The sequence below is a fragment of the Fukomys damarensis genome, unplaced genomic scaffold, assembly GCF_012274545.1.
Source record: "Fukomys damarensis isolate Sample0158 unplaced genomic scaffold, DMR_v1.0_HiC HiC_scaffold_22, whole genome shotgun sequence".
NCBI classification, from domain to species: Eukaryota; Metazoa; Chordata; class Mammalia; order Rodentia; family Bathyergidae; genus Fukomys; species Fukomys damarensis.
The window spans coordinates 3883937-3894630 of record NW_022900934.1 but is presented as its reverse complement, the minus strand read 5'-3'; the positions used below and the strand labels follow the sequence as shown (position 1 = coordinate 3894630).

The 10694-nt window shown below is 52.4% G+C and overlaps 1 protein-coding gene across 1 annotated transcript in view; it reads left to right on the top strand.

Moving 5' to 3' along the window:
* Window positions 1-39: 39 nt before the first annotated feature.
* Edn3 (endothelin 3) overlaps window positions 40-10694 on the top strand; it is a 20381-nt gene continuing 9726 nt past the window's right edge. The window contains exons 1-3 of the mRNA XM_010628829.2: window positions 40-208; window positions 522-834; window positions 10318-10386. Coding sequence (XP_010627131.1) covers window positions 40-208; window positions 522-834; window positions 10318-10386 — 551 coding nt within the window. The remainder of the gene's footprint in view (window positions 209-521; window positions 835-10317; window positions 10387-10694) is intronic.

Here is a 10694-nt window from a genome sequence, read left to right as displayed (position 1 = left end):
AGGTAAGCAGGCGGGCGGAGGGCGCGCCTCTCTGGAGCCATGCGAGCGCACACAAAAGGGGCCGGGGCAGCCCCTGGTCTCTGTGCGGTGGAGCTGACTCCTGGGGGCCCTGCAGCCCTGGGGGCGCTCGGCGCGGGCTGGAAAGGGGGCAGGAGAGAATGCGAGAACTACCCCACGGCCCTCGGGGGTTGCAACTTTGGCGAACTGGGCGAGTTTTCATGCAGTTGAGGTCTTTTTAGAAAGTTTGCAAACGATTCAGACTGTCCAGAATGCTCACAAAGTTTTCAGAAAGTGCCAAATCGTGCAAGTATTCAACCCGTGCAAATAGCTACGTCTGCAAGCTGTTCACAAAGTATGCACACAGCTTGCAAGCAGATCGTTTGACACAGCTTGGAGAATTTAGAGAAAGTGCATATAGCGTGCACACTGCAGAATTTTGTTATCCTGCCCTGTTACCCCCACCCCACCCCGTCTTGGGGGGGGCGTCTCTACTCAGGAGCCCCTCCACGTGTCTCTTGCAGGACTCGTGCCGTGCCCTCAGACTGGGGGCTCTGGCAGGATCAGCGTGCCCCAGGGCCCCCCTGCAGCCAGATCTAAGGGGGACTTCGAAGAAACTGTGCCTGGCCTCAGCGAGGGGACGGGGGCCCCAGCAGCATTGAGAGGCCCGGGTCCTGGAAAGTCTGTGCAGGAGCAGGGACCGGGTCCGTCTGGGGAGCAGGCGGCTGGGGGGGGTCCTGAGCACCACCGTGCCCGGCGCTGCACGTGCTTCACCTACAAGGACAAGGAGTGTGTCTACTACTGCCACCTGGACATCATCTGGATCAACACTCCGGAGTGAGTCAGCCTGGGCGGGGCGGGGCGGGGCCGGCCCATCTCCACTCCCCGGAGGACCTCCCCTGCCCTCAGCCCGCGCTGCCCTGGCCTGGAGCTCAGCGCCCGCTGAGGGCCGCAGACCAGGTCGTGTCTGCCTCAGGTCACAGGCCGGACGCACATCCTCTCCTAGGGTCTGGCCCAGGAGAAATTCAATCTCAGGTTTGTGAGGCGGTGGGAGGGGGCCCTTTCTCTGAGGGAGAGGAGCTGGCCTGGGGATTGGATACCTGAGAAGTCTGTCTGAGCCTCTCTTCTGAGACACAGGAAGCCCTGAAAGTTTATCGCCTGCCTCAGAGGCTAAGTGGGATGGTCCCTTTGGCTTCTGACCCTGCCAGGGTCCAAGGAGTTTAAAATTTCTTGAAAGCAGCCTGCTCCCTGGGGAGTGAAAGGTAAACTGGGCTCCTTTCCTCCCCTGGCCTCCCACGATGCCAAGGCAGAGTACACGCGCCACTGCCTTTCCCTGGGTCTTTCAGGGGCTGGCTGCAGTGGTCCACGGTCATGAGGGCCCCTGCCCCAGGCTTCACAACCCCTCTCCAGGGGCCTGGCAGCACACCTCCAGCGGACCTGTCCCAAGACCTGGGCGACCATTGGCCAGCTGCCTTGTGCTCAGTCTTCCGGAAGCCCCTGCTGCAGACAACGTAGAGTGCTTGACCTTGCTGCGGTCACCACCTCCGGGCTTGGCTCGCCCTTGAGCAGCTGGGACTTGGGCGAAGGGCCACTGAGGTCTGTTCCCTGGCTGTCCTTGGGGTATCTGAGGACTTCTGCTTGCACCCCGTGAGGAATTCCCGCCTGGGGACTCGGTGAATGCAAACTTTAGACCTGCAAAGCAGCTTCACCGCCGTGTTGTGAGGCGTCTCCACGACTGCCCCTCATGGTTTCCTTTGTCCCAAGTGCGTTGACCTCGGAACTCCCTGGGTAACAGCGTGGAGGGCGCTCATACACCCATCTGGGTACTCAGCAGTGAAGTACAAGGGAGAGTAATCCCGAGGGATCTGTGTATTCAAGAGCAGGTGACAAGACTTCCGACCACTGCTGGGCAGGCCTGGAAGTCGCGCTTCTACAGCAGAATGGCAGGTAGGGCCGCCGAGACACTGGAACGGGCCTGGTGCCCAGAAGGACCTCAGCTCCCTTTAATGCCCTGCCGTGGCTGTTGTACAATTCTTAATCCTTTTTGAACCAAGGCTTGCACATTTTCCTTTAATCTAGGATGTACCAGTTCTCTAGCCGATCCCGACAGCATGATTTGCTTGTCTGGGCTGAGCGTGATGAGGTCCCTGAAGATCTGTCGGCCCACAGTAGGGAGGAGGGAGGATAAGAGTGATGCGGTGGCTTTCTGTTCTCGGGCAGTGTCAGGTCACCTTGGTCACTGACACTTGTCGTTTCTGATTCTTATCGTCCTGGCATTGCGAGCCCACCAAACTAGTTTCACGGGCTTGAGGGCCCTAGGCAATCAACAGAAGGCTGAGTCCTACTCCTGCTTATAATCCCAAGCTGTGAATATAGAAGTCAGCTGAATGCGTGGCTAGGAGTAGGGTGGGACTTAGAGATCTCCCCAGTTTTCTGCCTGTCCTCCACGCCGCTGAGCACTGGCTGGGGTGGATCGACCACTTGAGACGTGTCCCAGAGGCTCTGCAAACTCCTTGTGGTACTTGAAATCCTGCTGAGAAGTTTGAACTATCTTGTGCGGCCTGAAACATAGCTGTGGATCTTTGACTTTTTCCAGAGCAGCCAACTTGATAAGTTTCTCTCAAAGTTTGGTTTATCTCTTCCTCTCACCTTCCACCCTGACTTGTTCTAAACATTGGGAAAGAAGGCGTCGATCTGGAGCTTGGGCATCCGTGAGCTACTTGGAAACAAAGGGGACAACAGCCAGACTTGAGTGCTTTGAAACTAGATAAATGAAATGCATGATATGCAGGGGATTTTGTTGGGTGGCCTTTCTCCCTCCCTGCTTTCTTCTGTCCTACTTCACCTCCTCTCTCTTTTCCTTCCTTCTTCCTCTGTTGCTGCTCCCCTCATCTCTTCGTTCCTTCTGGAAGCTGTTGATGTGTAGAGAAGTCTACTTACTACCTTTAAAATACCTCAGACAAGATTGCAGTTGGAGAAGAATGGGCCCCAGCACCTGACAGGGAATGCGGGGCTGGGGCACATGGAAGACGTCCTCTGTGGAGCTGCAGGTCACCGGATGTGTGTAAGGGGTCTTAGCCCACTTCTCTCTCGGCTCCCCTCCCTCATGTTACCTTCCCTGTCGCTTCGCTCCACCTCATTAGCAGACTTCCTGGGCTCCCTCTCAGAACCTTTCTACCGGGGTGTGGTCTGCACCCGGTCCATGGGTGGCTGCTTCAGAATCTAGAGGGACCTTGGTGCTTGTGCCTTCATCCGTCTCCTTTCACTGTGATGTTTTAGCACTTTGGCACCGTTTGTGCCTTGACTGCATGGAGACGGAGTCCACAGTCCTACTCCGTCTTTGGAAGATGCCTGTGTAGACCTTCGGGGAAGGCCCATTCTGTAGGTGTGACCATTACCTGCTGCAGGGGTAATGTGGAAAGCTCCTGTGGAGACTCCTGCATCTTCTCATGGAAATGTAACTGTCTAGGTTAGGCCATAAGTCACTCTATTAAGAACCTTTCAGACGGAAGATTGAAGGTCTTCTCCTAGGACCTGAGATCGGGCAGCCCTTCCTGCCAGCACTCAGCCTATAGTAGATGATCAGTTAATGCCGGTTGACTTTTGCTCAAGCCTTGCCTGGTTGTCCTTTCTCGTCTTCACTGTTGCTGTGGGCCAGTCTGCAACACTTTCCCCTACTGTGAGCTTCCTTCACCTGGAAGGTGTGGCTTTTCTCACTGAACTGCCATGGGAATGTATGTTTTTCTGGGGCACATTACCTGTAACTTCCACCATATTCTCCAAAAAGCCCATGGCCCCAAAGAGGAAGCAGATTTGTCCCTTGGCAATTACAGTTCGTGGCCTTGTAGAGGAGGCTGAAATGCCAGCTAATTGATGAGACGGTGTTGTTTTCCAGAAACTTTGCTCGGCCACATCAGGAGCCCCAAGTCCTCACATCTCCATGCAACCCCACTGCTGCCAACAAAACAAATCCCAGATCAGAGAAAAACATGTCCTATCTTAATGTTGTGAAAAATTTGTAAAGAATGAAATAGTAAGGAGAAGGACCGTGCAGAAGATGGCGGCATGTTTACATCCTTGCTTGGGGCGGACCTCTGAGTCTACGTAGAAACACAGGTGTCTAGTAGGGATTCGTTATTCTTTTAGTCAGGGGTTGCCAGAGAGACAGAACCAACAGGAAGTGTGTGTGGACCAGATGCTGGAAATTCTAGCAGGAGCTGGTGGCGCACAGCCTTGGGCCTGAAGGCAGAGTGGAGAAGCCATCCCTTCTCTGGGGGACCGCAGTCTGCTCGTGCGGCCCTCAGCTGATCATATGAGCCCCCTGCCCCTTATCAAGGGTTGGTCTGCTTCACTCAGATCTCTGATCAAAATATTAACAGCTTTGGGGCTGGAGATTAAGCTCAGTGGCGTTGCACCTGCAAGCACAAAGTCCTGAGTTCAATCCTGGTACAGCAAAAAAGATATATACATTAACAGCACTGAAAAAGACCTTCACAGAAATACCTAGACTGGTGTTGGACCAGACACCTGGGCACCATAATCGAGCCACAGTGATACCTAAAATGAAGCATCCCAGGGCATCAGTTCTAACCATACCCTCTGCAGCAGCCAGCCCCGCTGAGCCTGGCTCAGGAGTGAAGGCCAGTCTATCTGCTGGTGGCTGAGCTGCAGAGCGCCCAGCAAAACACCCTGCCACGTGCCCCCACCCCACAAGCTGAGGGAAGTTGCCATGGGTCAGTCCCTCCACGGACATACGAAGGAAGCACCACGGTACCGTCATGGTGGCCATGTTTTCCAAACAAAACTCTGAGCCACGTGGCTGATGAGGAACATACTCATGAGAAGAGCGGGGCGGGGTGTTGGAAATTGTGACTGTGGCAGGAAGTCTGGGATCTGTAACTCCCACTCGTGGGGGTTGGCAGGGAGAGTTTGGAGGGAACACTTACCTCCAGGACCTCTGGCCTGGAATCCTGGCTGTGACTCTGTGTGGCCTCGGGGTGCAGGTGCCATAAGCTTTCAGAATCAGTTCTGTAAGGTGCGGACCCCAGGCTTACTGCAGGGCAGTGGCCCAGGGTCTCCCTGAGCTTCTGTGTACTGGCCACCTTCTAAAGAACAGCCACCTCGGTTGCTGCAAAACGTGGCGTGCTTGCTCAGCCCCACAAGAATAACATCTGTTTTGCATTCTTTTTCTCTAGACAGCAGTGGAGTAAAATAATAATTAATAATAAAATTTGAACTTAATTTTAATATATTCTACCTCAGAAGGACATCACCACGATGTCTGGCTCCATCTTCTGAGTTCTTCAAGAAAGGTGCATTTTAGCATGTTTCCAAGAAGACAATTTCTAAACCTCAGAGCGCCCTGGTGGAGCACGGAGATCTGGAAACCCAGACCTCTGCATGCTGGAACCAGCTGTGCTACGTCATGAGATTTTTGGGACCCTGATTAAAGCCACTCTGCCCTACATGCCAGGCCTGGCAGTTTGGTGCTGCAGATGTGGCCCTTTGAATTAGAGGGTCCGAGTCCTTGTGGACATCCTGGTTTTTGGAAAGTGTCACTTTCCTGCTAAGACCAGCAGTGCAGATGATGAACACGTGTCATCTCATGTCATCTGTGTGTGGGCCCCAGCCTGGCGTCCTCTCAGAGTCTCTAGAGGCCAGGTCATGCTCAGGGTTACAAAGCCCTGGCCTGGAAGCTTGACTCTGGCATCTGCCCTCTTGTGCGTTGTTTCCCAGCATGGCCTCACTGCTGCTGTCAAGTTGCTGCTTACATCCTGGCATTCAGCACTTTTTTGTGGACTTCCTCATCTAAGTGACACAGGCCTGGGCTCTGCGAGCAAGATGGGTGAAAGACATCATCCCCCTGATCCTTGACCGTTGCAGGGTAGTTTAGTTCTTTGCCGTAGTGATGACCCTTATATGTGATTTTATATAATAACATACACCTTTGCAGTACTATTTTTATAGACATGGATGAAGATAGGAGCAAAAGTCCAAGTCTTTGGTGGATCATATGTCCTAAATTTTATTCTGGAAATACAGTATTGCCTTGCAGAGAGGTGCATGACTCCCTGATAGCCTTCGAGTGCCTTGCTGAGCCCTCCCAGTGCACTGGGATGGAGGGGGTGTCCTTCTGAGTGGGGGATGGGGGCTTGTAGGCTGCTAGGTCCATTATTGGAGCAGGATTTAGCTTTTTGTGGCTGTCACTTGTTGCCTTGACCTGCTTTCTTGCTCCCTGGTGCCGTCACCAAGCCTGGGCAGGGGCAGGAGATGGTTCTGCTCCAATCTGCCCTGTCTTGTAGATATAGCTTCGTACTGATGCTCACACTTTGGTGTGTAGACACATTCAAGGTCTTGAAGACATCACAATCCAGGGCTACCTCCTGCCCTGCAGAAATCCCTCCTGGCCAGAGCTTGTCCCCCCATCTTACCCCATTCTGTGCTTGCAGGGTGCCAGTGAGGAGAACACTCTTTCTCAGCAGTTGCTGAAGTGGACATCCTAGGAACAGCTGGTGCTGGTCTTTCTCATCCCCCGGAAGTGCTCCCGAGCAAGCCTGCACCCTGGGCCGCAACCTCCCACACTTGATGGGGCTGGCTACACAGTCCGTATTCGAAGCCCATTAGCCTGGGGTTTACAGACCCTGGGAAAAGGTGTGCCTGGCTGCCCTGTCACTGATAAGCTGCTTGATAAAGGCACCTGTGGCCAAAGTCTGCTCCGGTGGGGTGGCATGCAGCCTCCAGCATCTGCCCTGACTCTGTGATGACTTTTACTGCTTTTTTTTTAGCCCAGGTAAACAATTGGAATGTTTGAGGAAAAGGGCATGGTGTTCCCTAGGTCACCGGCCTGGGCTCCTGCAGAATGGCAGGTGGGGATGGTGACAGGAACTGGAAGATGTCCCTTCAGGACAATAAGGATGATCACTGGGAGCCTCTTAACCCTGCGGGGAAGTCTCTGGAAGGGTCCTCTGATTTCTTACATGGAGAGAGCGTAGCAGAGTGAATATAATGCTGTAATTGGGAGCCCAAGACCCCCCGAGGGACCAGGATCCTCACTTCCCAACTCTTTCAGAATTTCTCCCAACAGTAAGTGGGTGCCAGACACTAAAAGTCACTGGGAAGTGACCCTGGGAAATGTGGTGGGCCATGACCTGTGAGGAGTTGTTCCCTGGTGTGCTTTGGAGAAGGACATGTGAGAGACGGTGGTGTCGGTCTGAGGCCAGGTAATCCAGAGCTCGGTTCTGACTGAGTGTGACTTACTTGAGAGTTTTTTGTCTCACACCATCAGTCTATCACCTCCTCGGAAATCCAGCACAGTTCAAGGCCTCTGTTTTGAGTTCAAGTAGCATAATTTTTAGAATAGTTGATGGCAAGATGATTTGAAATGTGAGGGCCTTTGGGCAACATTTCAGAGCCGTTGGAAAGGTCAGTCCACAAAAGGTGACCTTTCTGGTCAGTTCCCATGGATGGAAGGCCCCAGAGTCTCCCCAGAGAGGTGAGATGTCCCGGAGCAGAGATGGCCTTGGCCGGACTGCAGCATGCCCTGTGTGGGGCCAGGAGGCAGTTTGATTTGAAGCAAGAAAACTCGGTACAAAGAGGTTGTGACCCTGTGTGACCCCGAGGGAACGCTTGGATTTCTGCTACATGAAAGGGATGTTGCAGCTAGGAACTTGGCCTTAAATCTGAAGGCAGATGAAAGTCCCTGACATGTCTCATGTGGTTTATTCCTGCAAGAATTTAAAACAAAGGAAGCTGGGAGCAAACGATGCTTTCCCTCAGGAGGACCAGCGGTGGTGACTGAAACCGGCCAGACTTCAGAATTCCAGCTGTCCCTTCCCACTGGGCCGCTGTATCTCAGCCAGTCTAGTGGGGAGCTGGAGAGGGCTTCGTGCTTGAGGTGACCCTGTTTGACAGCCACCCAGCTTGCAGCATACAGGACACGGAGCAGCTCTGTGTCCTATGAGGAAACAACCTGCACATGTCACGTTCCAGTGGGAAACAGACTTCGTGACACTGAGAAACGTGTGCATGGGGACACAGGTGTACGGACACCCATGCACAAGTATGGTTATGCACGTGTGTGCACACACAGAGACACTTTGATGGGAAGTAGTTGCACTCAGGAGGAAGGTGAGCCCAGAGTAAGGCTGAGGGTGGTGGGCAATGCCATGAGACGGATTGCTTGTCCCGGCACAGCTTTGGGCTGCTCTGAAGATAACTCCGGGCCCCCTCACAAGTCTCCCAAGAACAAATGGGACATCTGGTTGCATCCTCCTGTACCCCAGCTTGGAGTTTTAGAGCCCAGAGCTTTCGTACTTGGTGACTTTTAAGGGTAGGAGGCACAAGCTTGGTTTCTTTTCAGACAGACTGAGCAGGAATTTCTAGTAAATAGTAACTCTGAAATGTAGCAGCCTGAACCTTTGAGCTTCAGCCCAGTGAGGTAAAAAACAAAACCAGATTTGTTCCATGAGGCTGTAAGAAAGCACCAAGACAGAGGTGGTTCATGGCACAGATGGCCTGGGGTGGACAGCTTCACCCCACAGCCCGGGAGTGTGAAAAAAATTCCTTTGCCGGGAGTCAGAAGCAAGTGACTGAAAAATAGAGCTGGGAATCTTCTGGATTTTTACAAATCTGATTTTTGCAGCTTTCTCATAGGACTGAGTTCCTCCCTTAGCCACAAACTTTCAGGAGTGACCAAAGCCTCAGCAGGAAAAATAAGACACTGTAATGCAGTATTTCCAGAAAATGAAAATGAGAACAAAAATTACAGTTGACAAATATCAACACTGGTGGTAAGGGAGGCGCTGAGGCAGAGATGGCCTGCCCTGCCTCACCCTTGGCTGGCCCTGGCTTCTTATTTGAGGATGAAGACTGCGTCTCTACCAGGAACCCAAGTGCTCTTAGCCTGAAGTTAGTTGATTAGAGCTGCCTTCACAGGATCGGACAGGACATAGGCAGACCAGAAAAGTGTGCATGTCTCATTGTCCTTGTGATGACAGCAGCGGGTCTGGTCACTAAGACTGTTTCTGCCCCTAACATAGAATCTTAGAAAACTTAGCCCTGTTGGATTTCTTTTCTTTTTTTTTTAACTGGGGAATTGGTGGTGTCCACGTTTTTAACCCCTCTGTAGATACCCCACCTTTACAAGAATACCTGCTCCCTGTTGTACCCCTTCTGTTTCCACTGCTGGTAGTTATTTTGAGCTCCATCTGTCTGCAGCTCTGCATAAAGTTATAATGAGACTGGGCCGGCAGACGTGAATGCTCATGCCTGCATTTGAACTGGAATTTGTCGGGGTCACGGTCATGGGGGCGGGGGTGGGGGCTGGGGAGGAAGCTAGCACCTGGCCCACTGGATGCATTTGGGTTGCACAGACGGTGGGGAAGCCCTCTCAGCTGTAGGATTCTTTAGATAGTTTCATTCTCCACTTACTGAATGCATTTGTTTTCCAACTTCTCTTTTTGTTTGTTTTGAGCTGTAACTTTTGAAAGTCTTGGAGCACACAGCAAAACCAGACATTTTACCTCCTGTCCTTCTTCCCTTTGGACCCTGGCATGCCAGGAAGACTCTCATGGATGCGCCTGTGCTCGGGAGGACAGCACTGTGTTCCAGGGAGCCAGGCGATGACTGATGCATTTTGTGGCTTTGGGAGTTACTTTAAAGCCCAGCCACATGGTAATCAGCCTTGGAAGATTAGAAGCAGTTTGGGCTAAGAGCTTTCTAAATGCAGTTGGTGAGATCCTTGAAACTTCCTAGATTGGGTGGGGCAGAGGATCCCATACTGACTATGGTTTTCTTGCTGGAGCAGAGGCCTAGGGCTTTCTACAGTAATTGAGCTACTTGGCTCAATTACTCAAGTGAGGTGAGGATGCTGGGGATTTTCAGGTGGAATTTGGAGCCGGGAAGACCTTTGGAGGAACTGGCCGGCCCTGGCCAGCTTGCCCAACAAAGCCTCTCAGAAAGTAAATCCTCGGTTTGTCCTAGGGCTGCGGGCCGCCTTTGGCTTGGCCCTGTAGCTCACTGTCTGCACAGCCTGGTCCACTTGTCATGGCGCGGATGGGTACTATGTTCCTATTGCACATAGTTTCTCCACTTCACGCCATCCAGAGATCATGCTCCTTCTGGGAAAACCCTCTAAGATGAGCCAGTTAAGGATGAAAAGATTAGAAATCCATTCCGTCGCCAAGAATTTCATACATTTGGGAGATTGGGTACCGCCTAAGAGTAATGGCAAGTTTAGACCAACTTCCTTCCTCCCTCCCTTCCCCTCCTTCTTTTCCTCTTCCTTCGTTCCCTCCTTTCTTTGCTTCCTTTCTTAAACAGGTGCTTACTCTTGAGATCGTGGATATTACTGAGCACCCGCTATGATGAGCCAGACACCTGGATGCAGAGGTGAGCAAGGCAGACACAGTGCTCTAGTGAGTCAGAGTCCTGCTGCTGCTGACCCAAGGGAGTCCGCCAAGGCCAGGTTTCATGGATGTCACACCTGCAGTATAAATACAGAAGGAGAAATGGCCCTCAGCCTTGTGCCCGAGGCTAGGGGTCAACACTCTGTAGCCCATTAAAATTTCTCAATGGCCATTCCTAGAAATCCCAAAGTGTGTGCACGTGTGTATGTGTACATGCACGTGCATGCAATCGCATGTGCTTGTGTGTGCGAAGAATACCTTTAAAAAAGTGAACACACCCCACAGCACATC